The sequence below is a fragment of the Nelumbo nucifera genome, chromosome 4 (assembly GCF_055504915.1).
Source record: "Nelumbo nucifera cultivar China Antique chromosome 4, China Antique-T2T, whole genome shotgun sequence".
Lineage (NCBI taxonomy): Eukaryota > Viridiplantae > Streptophyta > Magnoliopsida > Proteales > Nelumbonaceae > Nelumbo > Nelumbo nucifera.
This window is the reverse complement of record NC_142652.1, coordinates 34,953,888-34,975,320: the sequence shown is the minus strand read 5'-3', so window position 1 is coordinate 34,975,320 and position 21,433 is coordinate 34,953,888. Positions and strand designations below refer to the sequence as shown.

Sequence of the window (21,433 nt, the reverse complement as noted above, 5' to 3'; positions counted from 1 at the left end):
ACAACCATACCTAACAGATCCGGAGACCTACGCCCACATCTCTCGCTAGGCAGCACCGTGCCTACCAGTCCTGAGAGAAGTCCCTTGACTGGCAGAGCCGTACTCTGCAGCAGCCGCCTGCACCTGCCACCTCAGATCTGGCAGTAACGGCTGCGGCAGAGAGACAGAGGCGGTTACGCCTGACTTGACAGAGGTTGTTACGCCTGATTTGACAGGACACCACTATATAAGGACTCCGATCCCCAAAGACAAGGGGGAGAGAATGAAAAAATGGAGGTAATCCCTGCTCTCTACCTCTCTCATTTCTCTCCAAGCTCCCTACAATCAGAATGCTAACTTAGGCATCGGAGAGTCCCCGCTGGGAAAATACCCCCGGGTCCTCTGATTCAGTTCTCACAGGTCCCTCAACTCCTGCCGCCTACAAAGGAGAGGAGATCACCTCATGCAGAGGGCAATCAGATTGTGCTACACCAGGGAGCTCGTCACCAAGTAGCTCACCACCAGGGAGCTCATCACCAGGTAGTTCACCACCAGGGAGCTCGTCACTAGGTAGCTCACCACCTGGAGCTTGTCACCACGTAGCTCACCCCCAGGGAGCTCGTCACCAAGTAGCTCACCACCAGGGAGTTCGCCACCAAGTAGCTCACCACCAGGCAGTTCGCCACCAGGGAGCTCCATCATCCTCTGAGTCACAAGCCACCTGTAAGCAGGTCAAATGACGAAGTACTTATCCAAAAATTGATACATCATGAAAAAAATTGGTACGTGACCAGAAACGGCTACATCAGCTACTATTACTATTCCTTACCAAGTATTACCCCATTTTAACACACAATTAATCTCTCCCAGTAATTCATTTTTTATTTTACTAATGTTGGCTGGCATTATACAATTAGCTATTTTCACATATTGGTTATTTTCAGTTTAAAAACAGGGGTTAGTGGTCAGTCAACTAAGAGAATCAATTGATAACAATAACGGTTCGGTGGTTTGTTCCACCCATAACCTTGTAGTATTTATAGACTTGGAACTAGGGGTGCTCACGGTTCAGTTAATCGCACCGTCGGGCATTTTTCAGAACTGAACCGATACTACTGGTTTTTGGAAAACCGGTAACCAAAACCAGTCAGTTAACCGATTTATCAATTTGGTTAATTATCAGTTCGGTTTGTCGGTTTATCGGTTTTTTAATTTTTAGAATATATAATATAAATATATATATATATATAACATTATATTTTAAATAATAAATAATATATTATAAATATATTTATATGTAATGCATAGTTATTAATTTATAATATATAAAATATATAAAGCATATATTATATATATAATTTAAAACATATATAATATATAATATATATAAATATAGGCATGGGTAGAGTTCTTGTGGGCAGGAGATCCGGAGTCCCCCCATTATCCCCAACTTTCTCCTAAGTTATCTCTAATTTAGTAGAGAGTTTCTCTCCTAAATTATCTCTAATTCTTATTTATCTTCTCCCCCACTTTTTATCTACAACTATCTAAAGAAAGTTTGAATTAAAAAATTTAAGAATTATTTAAATATTCTAACAAAATTATATAATAACTGATGGTGCGCAATCCGGTCACTCCTACCTGGCACTTGCGTGGCTCTTGAAAGGTACCTGAGATGGAGAAGATGAAGAATCCCCGGGGGCTTGCCCGACGGGAACACTCCGACGCTTAAGTTAGAGTTTTGTGAAAGATGCAAAGAGAGGAAGAAAGCTAAGAGTGCAAATAGCGTGAGTATATGGAAGTTACCTCTGTCTTTTGGGATTGGGCTGCTTATAACAGAACTCTGTTGAATCAGGCCCACCTGCCTCTGACAGGGCAGGTATAACCGCCACTGTCGTCCTGCCACAGCCGTTATAGCCAGGGCTGAGGTGGCACGTGCAGGGCCGTCCTTGCAGGGTACGTACCTATCAGGTGTAAGACACCTTCTAAAGGTGGCGAGCACGACACTGTTTGACGAGAGACGTGGGTGCAGTCTCCAGGTTTGTCGGGTACAGTGATCAGGTAGGAAGCCTTCTGGTGATGTGCCGAACTGCTCTTCTACAAGCCACCCTGTACCGAGCTACCTTGCAAGTGGCGAGCTGCCTGTGGCAAACTACACTGAGCTATCTGGCCCGAGGTGTCTCTACCTCGGGGGTATCTAGAGGCGGATCGTGGTGTTCCTGCTTGAGAGTGGCCTAAAATCCACTGGGAGGAGCTTAGGCATTAAAAAAGGTCAGGGGGCCCCGAGCTTGGAGGTAGCTCGGAGTGCCTCAGCCTTGGGAAGGAGGCACAAGCCAGGCGGCTCTCGGCGAGTAGCCTAACCCGCAGAGTTGCCAGACTCAGCTCGGTGAGCCCTTCCCACTGAGTTGCGGTTGTGCTTGTTGTGCTGTCACGCTGAGTCATCGCTTGAGCAAGATCACACCCATGTGTACCCGTGCTACGAGGTCGGGCCAAATCACCCTCCATCAATAACTTTAAAATATTTATTAACAAGACAAAAAATAATTATAATTGATTTAATATTATTCATATTATTAATAATTATATATTTTTACAAAATTCATCACTAAACTATGTATAAACAATATAAAATATGATTTTCTAGATTGTTCAATCTAAATGTTATTCAAATAATAAAATCTAACATTAAAAATGAAATATTATTTAAATATTTCAATAACTAAATATCTTAAATAACAAAATATTAAAATTAATATTTTAAATAGTTATTGAATAACTTTTTGTTATAATAAATAGATTAATATTTTAAATATTTAGTTAAATAACTAAATATTTTAAATAATGAAATATTTTACATAACTAGATTTTAAATAGTTAAAATAACAAAATTATGTATTAATAGTACTATAATTTTATGGATTATTAAATTCAACAAATAATTAATATTTTAAAATTTAAATAATGATATTATTTCAATAAATAAATAATATTGTAAATAACTAATTTCAATTATACCAATTAATATTTCTTGAAAATAATATTCAAAAAAATTATTGTTTAATAATAATAATTTTAAAAATGTAATCTTTATTTATTATATATTTATCTATACTAAAATTGATATTTATTGTATTTTGGTAATTATTTATTGTTTTTTGTGATAAATATATTTTCAATAATTATTAAATCAATTTTTTTTTGTTTATTAATAGAAAAATCTTTATAATTATTGGAGTTTAAACTATTGTTATTTAGCTTTTTAGATTTAATTTATTGTGTATTTTTGTTATACATTTTTAATAATTATTGGAGATTAAACTATTGTTTACGAGTTAGTTTGTTTTAGTTGTAGGTTATTTGGCCAACCAAATCGACCTGGTCAGGTTGGGGGGTTGGTCACTCAAGTTATATCGGTTTGGGTCAATTTTCGGTTTGGTCGGTCAGTTCAAAAGATTTAAACTTAAAATTTTGAATTTCAAAATTAAGTTTAAATTAAAAAAATACAATGACATTATTAAAAATTAAATTTATGATATAAATTATTTTAGCCTAAGAAATATTGGAAAATTTCCATTTTCCGGTATAAAAAAATATATTTAAAATATAAAATATTAATATATGGTCATGTCATTCAATTTTAATCAGTTTACAAATGACCAAAGTAAAATTGATCCAACCCAGTCGGGTTAGGAAATTGTTGAACCAAAGCCGGCTAGAAATATTAGAAATCGGGTTGGTCAGTTTCATTAGTTTGATTCAAAATGGCAACAAGGTGGGGCGGGGATGAGGAGTCTCTCCCCATCCCCGTTCCGCAAAAATCCCCATCCGTGTCCCCATCCCCATCCCCGCCAACATGGACAAAGTTATCCCCATCCCTATTTCCACGGGGATCCCCACTCCCTATGGTTCATTATAATGTCAACCATTATGTTTTTGTACATATATACATATTTTTAAAAATATTAACATATAGACGTATGTGTACATATATACATATATAAACTATGCATATATATTAGTGGGGATCCCATTGGGTGGAAATCGAGGTCCACGTGGGGCAAGGAGTGCTCTCCCCGTCCCCACCAATGGGGATGAAAATTTTCCCATCTCTGTACCTGTGGGGGGCTGGGGAATCATTCCCATCCCCGCCCCATTTGGGGCAGATCCCCACAAGGATCAGGGAAATGGAGAAAATTGTCATCCCAAAGTTTGATAAACAACCCTATCTAAACTTAATTATTGTTACTTTTGTATTGTAAAAAAATTATTAAAAGTAGTATATAAAATATAAATGATTATTAATTATTATATAAAACAATTGTATATAGGGATGTCAATGGGTTGGGTTAAATGGTAAACCCAGCTTGACCCGACTCTATAGGGTAAGGTTAAGGTCAAGTATATTTGGCTTAGGGTCAAGTTAGAGTTTTGATTCTTTGACCCAAGTCGGGTTCGGGTTTTGGCTGACCCGCCCCGCCAGGTCATGATACCTTGCATATATACTAAGTATTCTTGCAAATTTTTTTACTTCTAACTTTATAGGCTTAATATAATTTATTTATATGTTGATTTTGATTTTCTTTTTTTTTTAAATGGAAAAAATAACACCTTAGAATCTATAAAACAATTTCCATATTTAAATCAATGTATTTTAGGTCTTCAAAATATGTTAAAATATACAATTAAAACTATATGGGTCAAGTCAGGTCGGAACTGGGTTAAACCCTATAAGGTTGGGTCGGGTTCAGGTCCATGTATTTTTTAAGCTGGGTTGAATCAAGTTCGGTTTGGAGTGCTGGAGGGTCAGGTTAGGATTTAGACAAACCCGTGCCAAACCTGACCCGTTGACATCCCTATGTATACTTTTATATACTTCAATTGTTTGTCTTTTAACTTAACAAATTCCGTATATCGCACGGATCCCGTTAGTTTTATATACAAAGTAGAGTACAAAATCTCAATTGATATGAAAGTTAGAAAAATAACAAAGAATAGAGAGCTGCCATTGAAAATTTAATGATTCCTAGCCTTATCATGGCGCAGTTTTCTTGGTGGGGGGCCAAAGTCCCCCCCGGTCAAGGACGCTCTCAATTTATTTTGCCCATTTGATATTTTTTAGGTCAATAGACTTGTTTTATTTTTATTTTGACTTGTAGTAAAATGACTTAATCATAAATAAAAAGAAATAAGTGATTTTTCCCAACAGAGCGCTATACAATTTCCATAGCATTTCCCTCTAAGATGACTTTGAAGAAATAATATATTAATTAGAATTGGCATGGTCTAGGCGCATCAATTAGGATCGATATAATTTCCATACAATATTTTGGAAGGGGATTTGAATAGAAGTATTTTAACAGTGTATGTTGGATTTATTTATTTATTTGTTGTAGAACCGATATGTTGCAATATATTAAACCTTATTTACGGATTGGAAATAGTACTGATTCTATGATAAAAAAAAAAGAAAAGAAAAATGTTTTCTTAAATGAATATATTATTAATAATTTCTGACCTAGTCAAACATGGGACTATGAATATAAATAAAAGAAAGAAAATGATAAAAAAGAAAAAGACCAAGACCTATTCTTTCAGTAGCGGAGCAAGACCTCGACAAGGGTTGGAATCCATGTTCTTTGCATAGAGGTGAAGCTTTCCTTTTCCATATAGAGGCTGAGAGATACGTAGGCTGAATCAATGGCGTGGAAGAGGGGATAGATACTTGGACTAGATAGACCGCTAACTCTAATTCATTCTATATATAAGGCAACAGAAATAAAGAGCAAATAGGATCAGAATTATCGATCCAATTGGGAGGGTTTCCATGTAGCAGCTTTTGGTTACATGAGCTGAAAAATCGGGAATGCCGTGAAGTTGTAGTTGTGTTTGATAATAGCTCAAAAAGTCTGAAATAGGTTTACTGAAGGTGCAAAATCAACTTTCTGGTGAAATTATCTCAAATAATTTCTCCGAAGCGACTCAATAAACGCAGAAACCCCCCCAAAGACTCTATACTGAATACTGATTGAAGAGAGAAAGCAATGGAGATGTGGTTGAACTTCATCTTGCTGGTGGGTTATTGGGCAGCTAAGGTCCTCGTTAATGGTCAACTGCAATCTGGTAAGCACATTTTCATTTTTCTCTCTACAATTTATCCAAAAACAGAGTTCGATGGATATTGTCTTATGGAGAATTAATTACATGCATGTAATACAGGTGCAATTTCATCATAGAAAGTAAGTTGAAAAAGAAAAATTAGCATAAAAGAACTGAATTACAAAAAAGAAGAAACCATGTTTCAATATGATTACAGGTAGCCTTGTTGCATGAGATCTTGAACCTCAAGAGGAAAACCACCCACCCTTCGAGCACTTCTTCAATATAAAATTTCATCAAATACATTAATCACTGTTTAGGCTCCGTTTGTTTTGCAGTACAAATCTGAACCGAATACAAGCTCTGTACCTGGTTCAGTTTTGTATATTTTTGTTTGTAATCATAATTTGCACTAGAATTTAGAGAAATGTGATGCGTATGGTGTAATCAGATACATTTGGATGCATTTGATACAAAAATCTTATAAAAAATTACAACTTTAAAAGTGGGAGTGGAACCCTTTAATATCTATAAAAGTAAAAAAATAAAAAACAAAAATAGATAAGTATTGATCATATCAATATACACGGATACCTACTTGAGGATATTCAATATTGTAATTTTTAATCATTACTTGTAACCCATGCTAGCATTTGTAATAAATAAATTTAAGGCATCATATCAAATGCCTTTTTTTTTTCCAAAGTAGGGGCAACTCAGGTTGGCCCTAGTTAACATTTGATGCTGCCTTGATCTCCGGCTTTTCAGGCCGGGCCGATTCAAATTTGCACCTCTATTTTGAATACTTTAAGCTGTGTTTAATTTGAAGGAAAAGGTAGGGAAAGGAAAGAAAAGATAAGGAAGTCTTTACAAACCTTCTATAGGTTTTCCTACCTTTTCTTTCTTTTCTCTATCTTTTTTTTTCAAACCAAACATAGCCTTAATGTGTTCCTAATTTCATTGGGGTCATATATGACCACTACCACAACAGATGTTTTCTCAAATAAATAATTCTTCTACCTCCGTTATAAGATGGGGATTACTTTTTTTTTCATATCTTATTATTCAAAATCAAATTAAATTTAAAGCAAAGTAAATATCAGAACTAACACTGCTTAATCCCATACATTTACACCCATACAAATGAAATGTGCAGGACAAACAAACAAATATCTTCTTAAAATTGTAAATTTGGCAAAAGAGCAACCAAATGTTTATTCGCATAACCGAGTGGTGGCTCAGTTGATAAGTTAATTGGGTAGCGAAGATGCGGATTCCAGTTCCACTTAGGGATGAGTAAACAAATCGAAAAAATCAAACTGATAGAAATCGAATTGAAAAATTGGTTAATCGAATTGATTGGTTTGGTGTTTTTAAAAAATTAAAGGTATCAGTTCGGTTTTGATTAACCAATATAGAAAATCAGCAGTTAATCGAACTGACCAATATATGTATATTTTTATACATTATATATATATATTTTTATATACTATAAATTAATAAATATGCATTATTAATAAATATATATATTTATAATATATGATATATTATTTATTAATTAAAATATAATATTTTATATATATATTTATAATTTTTTACTATATATTTATATATTTTTATAATATATATTATAAAAATAAAAAAACCAAAAAATCAATGAACCAAACCGATGATTAACCGAATTGGTCAACTGGTTAACTGACTGGTTTCCGTTACCAGTTTTCTAAAAACCGATAATACCAATTCAATCCAAGAAAAATCCCCACGGTTCAATTTCGGTTAACTGAACCGTGACCACCCCTAATGCATATGGTGTGGGCTCCATGTGTGAGCCCCATGTGCGCGTGAAAAGGTGTTTAGAATTAGAACTTGCATGTACAATTTCATGAATTGGGATTTGCTTCTAAGTACTCTCACAATCATATCCCACCGTGCATTGAGAATATCTTCCATGAATAATAATAATAACATATAAGTATCGTGTGGATGTACACCAATTGTGTGATCTAGATTCCTTGTAGAGTTTTTTTTTTTTTTTCAATAAGCAATTAGAATAGGTTTTTAACATGGAAAAAACCATCTAGGAAGTTGATGCAACCCATTATTAGACATGGAGAAAGAACATGCAAGTATTACTTGTGATATTGATTAAAGATTTTCAGGTCCATTCTTTCTCATGCAAGTGGGTAGGTTCTACCAAGAATTGAATGGAATCAACCTCAAATTGATCTTACCAAATGTGTTATCAGGCAGGTTTGGTTTCAAGAATACAAATTCCTGGAACTGACTCCATTCAGACTGGTTCTAAGGTATGGGGATCCGAACCAGCCAAGTTGACTTAGTGGAACCAGCCTTGGTTGACTTTAATAGAATCAGACTTGTCTTAAAATAAATCCCAAAATACCTTGAGTCTAAACGACCTATGGTCACCCTAAGACTGAGATTAACTTTGATTCAACCCATTTTGTTGATTCCTGAATCCCTGATTTCAAGTTGGGTTAAGAGAAAGGTCGGATTGGATTAGGTTGAATTTAGGAATAATCATGGGCTGGATGACAAGATTCCAGGCCTATCTTTTAAATGCAAAATAGTAAATGTTTATAATGTAGAACATTAAACTGAGATTAACTTTGATTCAACCCAATTTGTTGATTCCTGAATCCCTGATTTCAAGTTGGGTCAAGAGAAAGGTCAGGTTGGATTGAGTTGAATTTAGGAATAATCATGGGCTGGATGACAAGATTCCAGGCCTATGTTTTAAATGCAAAATAGTAAATGTTTATAATGTACAACATTAAATCTATATAAAATATGTTATATTGTATATAATATAATATAGCAGTTAGAACATAATTATATATATATATATATATGTAAATACTCTTAAAGTATTTGAGCCCAGATTGTTGACCCCGCCAAGAAATGCTAGTCAACAACATCATACAACTCTAGGACAATTTTCTCTTCACCCTCTGCAGAGACACACTATAACACAAAATCGAAAGCAGATTAGCTGAATTTGGTAGCTGTTTTACAATTTTACTAGTTGTGAGATTAATCATTTTGCTAAAGTGTATATGGTCCCAATTACTCACTCTCTGGCATTAATCCCACAGTCAGTAAAACAGATATCAGATTCAGCTAATCATTGGTATGCCATGGATTCCACAAAAGTTGCATATCGTGTTTGGATATATTTCACTATAATTTGGTGTTTTTTTTTTTGTGGGTTTGCCTATGATATAGAAAAGATATGATATCTGAAAAACTTCTGACCAGTCAAATAGAATCACAAACTTGATAGTCAATCAGGTGTTATTTATTAAAATTCATGGGTGAGTTTTGATTGGTCAGAACTCTTCCTATATCATGTCTTTCTCACATCATAGATTTTCCTTTTATTGATAGAAAAACAATTCATTAAGAGGGTGTTCTTTTGGTGGTTGTATTTGTGTTTCATTGGTTTACAAATACATAGGATTTTGAAAAAATATTTTCATTTTGTTGCTAATTCTAGAATCATTATCAAAGTTCTAAACACTATGGAAAATTGCTTTTGGAACAGAAGAACATGGTTTAGAAAGAAGACGAGGTCAACTCATTCTATGCATCTTGGGACATACTCTTTACACCATATTATATTATATTATATTTTAACATTTTTTATTCAAGGGGCTACCCAAGAGAGAGTAGCAATCCCCTAGGGGCTGTTCATAAAAGACCCAAACTGACCGACCCGAGTTGGCCAGTTTTTCTTCAGCACTGATCGGTTCCGGGTTAAAATAAAACATAAACCGATGGTTCGGTTCGGTTTGGTTTCAGTTTTTATGTGTGAAAACCGAAACCGAACCAACCCAAACTGACTTAGATATATATATAATATATTTTAGATATTATATATATATATTTCAGCTTTATTTCGGAAATATGCATATTATATATAAAATTTCAGCTTTAATCCATCAAATCATTTTTAATTTCTAGGCATCCAGCCTTCGCTTCTTAGACTTGAATCATTTACCGTTTATACCGAAAGAATCATTCACAAAACCAATCCAAACCGATCAGGTCGGATCGATTAGAAAAATGCCAATAAACCGACCCAGCCCGACCTATGAACAGCCTTACTATCCCCAAATCCATAACCCCCCCCCCCCCAACACAAAGCAGGATTCGATCCCAAGTCTCTATTACAGTCAAGTGATCAACGGAAAACCTTACCAACCAGCTGTGGTTGGTATTTTTTTTTTTCTGGACTCAAATGCGCATCTCGGCAAGGTTGGCACCTTGCACATTAATTATATTTTAATTTAAATATATTATTGATAGCAAACGAACATTTAAAACCCTATAAATAAATGACTGTACAGTCAAAGTTGAATAGTGATAGATAAATGATACGGCAAATCCCCACATTGGGGCTATTTGAGTAGTGTAACACCACACTTATAACCCCCTCCCCTAAGAAGCGGGATTCAAACCCCATATATGCTGAAATGTATTGAGGCCCTGTTCGCTTTTTGGTAAGTCACTTATTTGGGTAAGTGCATTTACCTATTTTCTTTTGTTTCCTAAGTAAATAAAGCAATGATCATTTTAGCTATAAAAATCTATTATTAAAGGGGCATTTTTATCCCATTCAAGTATTGGCAACTAAAGTTCAAAATATCGTTATGTATCGGCTGATACGTATCGTATCGTGGCCTTTTTGATATGCCCCTATAGGGGATGTTTTGAGTCAGACCATGGTTCAAAGGGTAGCCAGGCCTTAAACCGACCCCTTTGAACCAGATTAAAAAAAAAAAACACCGATACAAGTCGATACACCGGTATCGATACTTTGAATCTTATTGGCAACTTCCCCCCATGTGGGAAAGTTATTTATCCACCTATGAGATGGGTATTATTTATCGGGGTAAGTGATACCCTAGAAAATAAACTTTCCATGGTGCTTACATAAATATGAAAAAAGAACGTGGGTTTCTTGGTCAATAAGAATCAAAATCCCATTTACCAACTTTTTCCCTTTACAAAATCCAAAACATGAACACCCCCCGAGTTTAAAAATAAATAAACCATGAAAAGAATGGTGCTTATGGTTCTCTATGATTCAAAACACAAAAATTTACGGCCCTGATGTAGGCTCAGGCCCGGGCCAAACTTGAAATATTAAGTCCAAACCCGGCCCTAAAATTTGCAGGCCTAATGTGGGCCCAAGCTTTAGCTGGGCCTGAACACAAAACCCAGGCCCAAGCCCAGAATTTTCAGGCCGAGCTGAAATGATCACCCCTATCTACTACCTAAATCATCATCCAAACCTTAAGTAACCAAAGAGGGACCCCATTCGCGAACTCCTCCAATACTCAAAACCACAACTACCTGAAGCAGAATGGTTGTACTAGTGTGCAATAAGCATGCACTAGTGTTAACCAATAATCATGTATATTTATATAATGTATGATATATGATACATGTACTAGTGTACACTGCTGCGGTGAACTTTAAAACCAAGTTTAACAAATATAATATTAAAGTCACCATTATAACTTAAGTCTCGATTTGAAAAGAGTGCAAATACAAATATATTTAGTGCAAGATCTTGTATATGATATTTCTAAACATTGTATATGTTTGTATTGTACTCTTTTCAAACAAATAAATAAACAAATGCATGTTGCTGTCCATCATATCTGACTTAGGCCTCATCTACTAGCAAACCAAATGCCTCCAACTTTATTGCAGGTTGACCTTGTTGCAAGTTAGCATTGCATGCAAGATAGTTTCTTTCTTAAAAGTGCAACTTGGGAGGATTCAAGTTAGGGATGATTATGGGCTAGGCCGGACTTTGCATTTATGATAAGGGCTATAGTTTAGGTCCGGGTCCAGTTCAGCCCAAAGTTCCGGGCTTTAAACATAAGTCCTAGCTCAGGTTTATATGGGCTTGGGCTGAGTCGGGTCTAATTCTGGAACAATGTCTTTCATATATAAAACATTATATATCATTTCATATTAAATGGCATAGCATGCATATAAACTTATTTATACATTATATAATATAAAATATTACATATAATATAAATTATACATGTCATATTATAATATTTATATATAAAATATATAATATAATGTAAAATAGCATGTATATATATGTAATTATACACAAAATGTGTAAGTTTAAATATATGTGGGCCGACCCGGGCCGGGCCGGGCTTGAAGTATTAAGACCAAGCCTAGCCCTAAAATTTGTGGGCCTGATGTGGGCCTGGGCCGAGGCTGGGCCTAAACACAAAACCTAGGCTGGGCCTAAACACAAAACCTAGGCCCAAGCCCGGAAATTTCTAGGCTGGGCTTGCACAGGCCGAGTTGGGCTAAAATGATCACCCCTAGCTCAAGTTGGGATTTTATCAAATTTTGAATGGTCTCGAGTTATGTGGCACCCATATATTATTGATTTATATTCAAATGCTATGTGGCATTTATATATGATGCCACGTGGCATGTGTACATATAAAAACATTTTGTTGAATTCAAATGCCATCATTTACTGTCATTTTGAAAAACATGTTTTTTGAAAAATTTACATTCAAACGGTTTTTTTAAGTAAAAATTAACTAAAAGTATACTATGTACTTTATACTTTAGTTCTATTGAAAGTACAAAGCATGAAGTACCGTTGAAAAAGGCCTAAAATGTTAACTCAGGCCAATCCGAATTGCACCCCTTTCTTTCATTCTTTGAAACACACCATTTACCATTCCTATAAGATCCCTCTAAGATGCAAATTGCTAGTAATTAACACTAAACGTATTGTTACTAGACCTGTTCATGGGCCGAGTCGGGGTGGGTTTAGGCTGGGCTTTGCCTCTTTATTAATAGAAAATGTTCAGGCCCAAAGCTTGATTTGCACATAAAATATCCTATTTTTTGTGTAATTTAATAAACTAATATTATATTAATTTAGTAGTAATTTGATAAATTAATACATTAATTCATATTATCTAAATAGTAAATTAATATTTGATAATAATTTAATAAATAAACATATTATATATATTTATTATAGATAAATAATGTATATTTCTATTATATGTAATAGTATCACGCCAGAACCGGGCTTATTTGAAAAAGCTCAAGTCTGAACCCGCAGGCCTAAAATTTTGTCTAAGCCCAAAAATTATTGGGTGGGCCGGGCTGACCCGTTCGGCTACCTAGCCCATCAACAGGTCTAATTGTTACAGCATCTCCACGCAGCTTTTGGTTCTATTTTGACATGCTATACTGTGATACTCATCAATGGCTGATTCCTAGGCTTTACAATTTGATTTAAAGCAACATAGTAGGCTGATTGAACAGAAAACTGTCAGGGTCCTAAATAAGTGTTTCATCAGTCAAATTTTGTGCTAGATTGATTTTGATGAGAGGCTAAAAAATGAGAGTCAAGAGACTTAAGTCCCAGCTTCTAGAGTTGATGTTAATATGATCAGCCACTAATGCTGATATTAACAATCTAGTGTTCTGTTCTTGTTTAAAAAGATTATGTTCGCTCAATTGAATAGCCTACTCTAAAGTCTACTGACTCTACTCGTTTCTGTTTGGATTATTTGTTTCTGAAAACAAGGCTGGATAAGCATCGATTGTGGGATACCAGAGAATTCCAGTTACACTGATGACAATACGGGCATATTTTACTCTTCTGATTCAAAGTTCACGGAAACCGGATTAAACATGAAAATCTCTTCCATTTACATGTCCAGCTCCCTTGAACAACAGTTCTCAAATGTGAGAAGCTTTCCACAAGGAAGCAAGAACTGTTACACCTTCAGACCAGAGCAAGGCAGGGCTTATAATTATTTGATCAGAGCTTCTTTCATGTATGGCAATTATGATTCAAAAAACCAGGTACCAGAATTCGATCTCTATCTTGGGGTCAACCTCTGGGAGACAGTGAAGTTGGATAATGCATCCCATGTCCAAGTGAAGGAGATACTGCATGTTCCCCTCAGTGACTACATTCAAGTCTGCCTCTTTAACACCAATCTCGGAACACCTTTCATCTCAGCTCTGGAGCTAAGGCCTGTGAATAATACCGCTTATAAACCTACATCTGGATCCTTGGTGCTCTACGGTCGGTATGATGCTGGAGCAACAACCAGTCAGAAAATCAGGCAAGTAAATTTGTTTCTGATTGCAGCCAACAGTTGTTCTCTTCAGTTACATATTCCTGTTATTTTGATTTTCTTGTTCACCATTAGCTAATCATGAGAGGTTACATGTTCAATTAATTAAACATGTCACCAGGGACCCAAATGACATCTACGATCGAATCTGGACACCCTTTAGCCTGCCTTATTTGGAGTCATTTCAAACTTCGTTTACCATTGATGCCCAGAGTTCCAACCACTACAAACTACCATCAAAAGTCATTAGCACTGCAGTCAGACCAAAGAATGGTGGTGGCTTCTTGGAATTCCGTTTGCCCCTGGAGGATCCTAATTCACAGTTTTATATGTACATACACTTTGCAGAAGTTGAAAGGCTCCAGGGCAATCAGTTGAGAAATTTCAGCATTTTCCTGAATGGTGAACTCTGGTATGAGCCTGAAGTTCCTACTTACCTATCGTCAAATACAATCTTCTCAAAAGCGCCAGTAAGGGGACAGGAGGTTCGAGTTGCTATGAATAAGACAGGAAAATCCACCCTTCCACCCATGTTCAATGCCTTCGAGATTTATTTGGTCAAGGAGCTTTTGCACTCACCAACAAACAATGAAGATTGTATGTCCATTTTTGTCTAAATTTCTTTCTAACACTAGTGTTACTGCTCCTTAATTACCAAATACTCTGGACCATCTTTAACCCAAAATTTGTCTATCCCTTTAAAACAAATATATTGGCTTGCTGTTAAGGAATAAAAACCTATTCAGGGACCTAACCTAAAAGGTTAACCACTCACGTGAAAGCCTATGAGGCTTGAAGCGTGGACATGACCCATACCTTGTGCTGAAATTTAATTAATTATAATGGTGGTGATGAGGATTGAACACTAGATTACTTGGTTAAACAAGCTCTGATACCATCTCTAGTAACTGCATGTTCAACCTAAAATCTTGAGTTTTTTGGTGAGGTTCCTGAGGCTCAGTTTAGAAGGAGTACAAATGCAAATTTGTACAGTGCAAATACAAGTAAAATAATACAAAATACAAGATTTTGCACTCTACATAATTGTATTTGTACTCCTTCCAAACTGAGCCTGAATAGGTTTTTGTTCTCCAACAATTACCATCATAAATCTAGTTATTTTTATTCATTGGTTATTTCTTTTATAAGAAATAAGATATATATATATACACACACACACACACAGAGAGAGAGTGTTTGAGATAGGACATTCAATTAGTGATACTTTCAAGATAGGCTCCAACTACTGCTGCCTCAATTCTTTGGAACTGGCCACATTGAAAATGGAGCAATAGGACTCTGTACCAATTATGGGTATTACAGCAGGATATGATACAAGAATTAGTGGTGCAATTCAGTGTCCCATATTCATTCTTTTATTTAATTTAGGGTAGACTTTCATCCCTTATTTGTTTAATATTGACAGTATAAATTCTAGTTTGACTTTCTTTTAAATTTGATGGAAATTTAGTTGATGCTGTCATGAATATCAAAGTAACATATGGAGTGAAGAAAAACTGGCAAGGAGATCCATGCATTCCACAGAATTATACTTGGGATGGTTTAAAGTGCAGTTATGATGGTTATAACTCCCCGAGTATCAGATTATTGTGAGTGTGTATAGAAATTACAAGGTAAATTTCATTGACAGTAATCTGACTGTTTTTATTGAGAGTTGTTCATCTTACACGCAGGGACCTGTCCTCAAGTGGATTGACTGGGGAAATAGCTTCTTTTTTTGCCAACCTCACAGCAATACAGCACCTGTATGTATGCATGAATTTCATAAACAGATTAAAAAAAACTTACACCCTAGGGGTCATTTTACAAGCAAAGAAGTACACTACTCATTATAGACTTGATTGGGTGGGAATTCTCTCAACTCATCTAACATTTTTATTTAATATAACTTGATGGATCAATTTTTTGTTTCAGGGATTTATCAAACAATAGCTTAACAGGATCAATCCCTGATTTTCTGTCACAAATGCCATCTTTGGAGTTACTGTAAGTTATTGAGCTTTGATTGTAGAACGGGGAGAAATTAAGTTAAAGGAAGAAAAACAAAGAAAATCTGACACATTTTGTGACAGGAATTTAACAGGCAACAGATTCACAGGATCAGTCCCAACTGCTCTGATGGAGAGATCAAAGAATGGATCACTGTCATTAAGGTCTGTTCAATGATCCAGGCCCTGGATCATTTGTGGTGAATACTTTACGTTTCACACTATGTATCTGTTTCAAATAATATATTAGTAGAGCAGAAGCTTTTGAATGGGTCACCTCAAAAGTTCGTGTATATGAAGTAAGGGTTCCTAATACTATAACCAGACAACAAAAAGTATCAATTTTCAATGTCATTATATGTTTTTCACCAATTGTATTCCATTCTCTTCTCAAGGATTCTACAAATATTTGAGTTTTATATTCAGCATTAAGATTCCAAGCCAATTAAGAGTAATATTTCACAGGCTGACAGGCATATGATCTATGAAAAAGTATAAACCCCCAGTACTTCAGTGATTTCAACCTTTTGTAACACAGTTTAGATGTCACTAGATTATTGCTTATTAATTTTCAGACCCCTGATGGTTCCTAACATACTTCTACCATTTTAATGCTAGTTTGGAGGACAATCCAGATCTTTGCATGTCAGATTCATGCAGACCCAAGAAGAAAAATATTGTTGTGCCAGTAGTCGCATCAGTTACTTCAATATTGGTCATATTGCTTGCACTGCTTGTATTATGGAGCTTAAAAAGGAAAAAGCAAAGAGGTATGTCTTGGAATCTTGGATTTTCTATTAGCTTTCAACATCTCATTTGCACTGTACATTCCATATATACTTCCATAGCAAGATGAATTTAGAGCTTTTATTGTATTTTATTTTTTATTTAAGGGTGTACCAAAGGTATCAGAAAACTTCTTGATGATTATGCTCACATATAATCCCTTTATTTCTGTGATGTTGTTCTAGCAGTAAAGCTCTTGGTTGAAGTCAATAAATCTGATGGGTCATTGGAGTCAAGCAATCAACAGTTCGCATATAATGGGGTAGTGGAAACGCCAAAGAATAAACAGTTTACATTCTCTGAGATTGTTAGTACTACCAACAACTTCGAAACAGCCATTGGTAAGGGAGGATTTGGCACCGTTTACCATGGTTTCTTGAATGATGGTATTCAAGTTGCTGTCAAAGTGCTCTCACCATCATCAATTCAAGGGTATAAAGAGTTCAGGGCTGAGGTAAATCATTATAATCAAATTGGGGTTCTACAGAAAAAAAATGCAATGAAAGGATTGAATCAAAGAAATGTTCATTCCATATAGGAATTCAGCTAAATTAAATTACAGTTCCCCTGTGACAGACTACCAATTGTTGTGTTGCTATGACTGGATTCAAATTGCAGGCTCAACTCTTGTTGCGAGTCCATCATAAGAACTTGGTCTCTTTCATTGGGTACTGTGATGAGGGAGCAAACAAGGCCATAATTTATGAATACATGGCAAACGGAAACTTACAAGGGCATCTCTCTGGTATCTACTATCTATCTGATTCTGTTTCAGGCATTTCTTATATATCAAACTGCTTTGTGAATACACAATTTTCCAACTATTCCTGTATCCAATTCCTTTAGGCTGTATTTGTTTGCAATGCAAATGTGAACCAGATACAAATTTTGCACCTGGCTCAATATTGCATCTGTTTGTTTGTGACCATGATCTGTACTCTTACCTGATGCAAACTTTGCACCTTTTGTCTCATTTGCATCCATTAGCAGTGCAAATTTTGTGTTTGAAAATTTTATGCAAAATTTGCAACACTTCCTCCTACCTTAATTCTCTTTCATATAAAGTGGGGATCACATCAATTTGTTTCCTACTTACTCCCCCAAATAAATAACCTTCCAACTCATTTCTCTTTCATATAAATGGGAACCACATTATTTCACTTCCCATTTTACCTCTTACATACAAAGAAAACAAGGTCAAGTCTGAAGCAAATGTAAAACCAGAATTTACACTAGTCCATTTGCACACGTTTGGTTGCAGTGCGAATTTTATTTACATACATGCATGGGAGAGCAAATAGGTTGAGTGCAATTTCTGGTTTATTTTTGCTTTAAGTTTGATTTTGTCTTATTTGTTTGTGATAAGTAAAATGAAGTTATCTCTACTTTATATAAAAGAGAATAGAGATAGGAAGAGGCTTATTTGTTTGGGAGTGAGGTAGGAAGAAAGATAATGTGGGCCCCATTTTAGAGAGATTTGAGGTGGAAGGATGGTGGTGCAACTTTTACAGATATTTTTGAGATGTAAAGTATGCATCGCCAGTAAGTGCAAATGAACAAAAAGTACAAATTTTGTATCAGATGGAAGTGCAAATCATAGTTACAATTAACAAGTAAACAGAAGCAAAACTGAAATGGGTGAAAAATTTGTACATGGTTCAGGTTTGCATTGCAAACAAGCATAGCCTTAGCAACTTTATGATGGTAGTATTAAAATTTTATGGTCTTTGTATTTTCATTTATAATGAAATAGATATAGTGAGGGATCAAACACAACCTCTTCATTTTAAAACCAATGGTTCTGGTATCAACCAAAAGCATTTAACTCATGTTTTTATAATGTTTTACTTAAGATAAAAATCTGGATGAATTAAGTTGGGAAAAGAGACTTCGAGTAGCAGTGGATGCAGCACAAGGTCAGTGAGGATATGCAAAACTTGAATTTTCCATTGCTGTCTTTCTTTTGTGCTTAAATAAACTTACTATCAAACATAATTGACAGGGTTGGAATATCTGCACAATGGGTGTAAACCACCCATAATCCACAGAGATGTGAAGACATCGAACATCTTATTGAATGAAACATTCCAAGCTAAATTAGCAGACTTTGGGTTGTCCAAGGATTTTCCCAATGAAGGCCAAACTCATATATCAACAACAGTTGTTGGCACACCGGGTTACCTTGACCCTGAGTAAGTCCTCAAACATGGAGGTTTAATTTCTCACTAGATGCATCAACATTTCAAGGCATAAACAATAAAATGAGTCTTTTCCATGCAGGTACTACATTTCTAATAAGTTGAATGAGAAGAGTGATGTTTATAGTTTTGGGATTGTTCTCTTAGAACTGATCACGGGCAGACCTGCAATTACAAAAAGCTCTGATGAAAGGATTCATATAGTGCAATGGGTGAGTTCTATGCTTGCAACAGGGGAAATAAGAAACATTGCTGACCAAAGGTTAGAAGCAGATTTCAACGTTAATTCTGTCTGGAAAGCCATTGAGGTAGCAATGGCATGCTTACCAGCTACAGCCATACAGAGACCAACAATGAGTGATGTGGTAATGGAACTAAAGGAGTGTTTGGCAATGGAAACAGCACATAAAGGCGCATCAAGAGTGGGTGAATACCAAAAGACCCACTCAAGCATGGCAATTGAAGTGACTCCCATGGATCCTGAAATTGAAATGAGTCCCTCAGCAAGGTAGTGCATGGTGTTTTCATATCGAAATTTATCACCAAAAAGAACCCAATGTTTTAGAGACTTATTTGCAAAATTTTAGTATATATTTAATAGTTGTGGCACATCTACATGAACGATTAATAATTAAATGTTAAGGTACAGACTTGTTCTTCTCATCGTGTTAATTAATCTGTCCATTATGCCTAAGTGGATGTCTTCTCAAAGGAAGAGGTGCTCCATTATTGTGTGTCAGAGAATAAAAACCTATTATTAAGGTATGTCACCTAAATAGGTGTTCGATTATGGTATGGAAAAATATGATATCCGAAAAACATCTGACCAATCAACTGGAATTATAAATTTGGTAGCCAATCAAGTGTTATTTATCAAAATTCATGGGTGGGTTTTGATTGGTCAAAACTCTTTTCATACTATATCTTTTCCACATCATAGATTTTCCCAATAGATTAAGCTTTTAGGTTGAATTCCTTGAGATGGTATCAAGCCTCTTTGACCAAGTGGGCTAATGTTTGATCTCCATTGCTCCATTATAAGTAATTAAATTTTAGCACAAGGTATGTGGTGGATATGTGCTTGTCCACCCTTTAAGCCCAATGGACCTTTTGTGTAAAGAGTATTAGAGAACAAAAACTATTTTGGGATTGAATACCTCATCTAACAGTTTAAGCTTTTAGGTTGGATAGTTCCTCTTCCTCGGGATTCTAGATCTAATAGGCACATTCGGTAAGCACAATGAGTGAGCACCTACTAGTTGTGTGACACCTGCCCTAGCTAATGTATCTCTCACTCAATTGTTTTTCTCTATTAGACAGGAATTATCTGTTATCTTATTATTTTTGTCAAAATAATTAAAAATAAAAAAAAAAAGAAAAAAAAGAAAACTCATTAGCTAAGACAGGTGTCGCACAGCTATTAGGTGCTCACTCATTATGCTTACCTAAGGTGCCTACTACATCCAGACCCTTGTAATGCACAATATTTCTGTCACTAAAATTCTGTTATTTCATGTATATCCCCCTGCATCTGTTAAAAAAGTTGGCCTCGAATTGCCTTGTATAAATAGATATAGTAATGAAATGTGATAAAATTTGAAACCAAGCCTTCCTCCAACCATCTTAGGAACCAAACTAATAGTGATCTGGACAACCTTAGGGTATTATTATCAAAGTTTGTATTGAACGCAGGAAACTGAGCATTTCATCAAGTTAAAAGAGCATGAGCATTCTCGTGGAATTGGAACCGGATACAGATTTTGAGGCTATGCTTGTTTACACTGAAAATTTGAACCGGATACAGATTTTGCACTTGGTTCTACTTTGCATCTATTTCTTTGTGACTACTTGCACCCCTACCTGATTCAAAATTTGCACTTATCGGTAGTGCAAGTTTTGCATTTGACAAATTCATGCAAGCCTTGCTACCTGAACTCTATCTCATATAAATTGGGGACCACATTTTTATACTATCATACTCCTAAATAAATAACCTCCCTCTCCTTTCATATAATTAAAGTGGAATCACATCGTTTTACTTCCTATTCTACTCACAAACAAGCAAGACAAGGTCAAATTTGAGTAAAGGTAAATCAGAATTTACACAGCCAATTCACATTCCCATACATCTGCATTATTTTGAATGAAATTTGCACATTAAACAAATAGAGCCTAAGGCTGTGTTTGG

The 21,433-nt window shown here is 35.4% G+C and overlaps 1 protein-coding gene across 2 annotated transcripts; it reads left to right on the top strand.

The window, feature by feature from the left end:
* The first annotated feature begins 5,876 nt into the window (after nt 1-5,876).
* LOC104607433 (Leucine-rich repeat transmembrane protein kinase protein) lies at nt 5,877-19,854 on the top strand. 2 transcript variants are annotated; one of them, XM_088904036.1, is made up of 13 exons: nt 5,877-6,099; nt 13,694-14,240; nt 14,374-14,849; nt 15,724-15,862; nt 15,947-16,018; nt 16,188-16,259; nt 16,346-16,426; nt 16,880-17,031; nt 17,236-17,501; nt 17,666-17,792; nt 18,901-18,963; nt 19,050-19,239; nt 19,328-19,854. In XM_088904036.1, the coding sequence occupies exons 1-13, from the start codon at nt 6,021-6,023 to the stop codon at nt 19,755-19,757; spliced, it is 2,694 nt and encodes an 897-aa protein (XP_088760162.1). In that variant the 5' UTR covers nt 5,877-6,020; the 3' UTR covers nt 19,758-19,854. The 2 variants fall into 2 exon arrangements, with proteins under 2 accessions (XP_088760162.1, XP_088760163.1); XM_088904037.1 differs by lacking the exon at nt 19,328-19,854 and having other exon boundaries at nt 19,050-19,243.
* Nucleotides 19,855-21,433: the final 1,579 nt, after the last annotated feature.

Coding starts and splice junctions, on each gene's coding strand:
- LOC104607433 (XM_088904036.1), top strand. CDS start 6,021: ATGGAGATGTGGTTGAACTTCATCTTGCTGGTGGGTTATTGGGCAGCT. Junction 15,863..15,946: donor TCCCCGAGTATCAGATTATT/GTGAGTGTGTAT, acceptor TCTTACACGCAG/GGACCTGTCCTCAAGTGGAT. Junction 16,260..16,345: donor ATGCCATCTTTGGAGTTACT/GTAAGTTATTGA, acceptor ATTTTGTGACAG/GAATTTAACAGGCAACAGAT.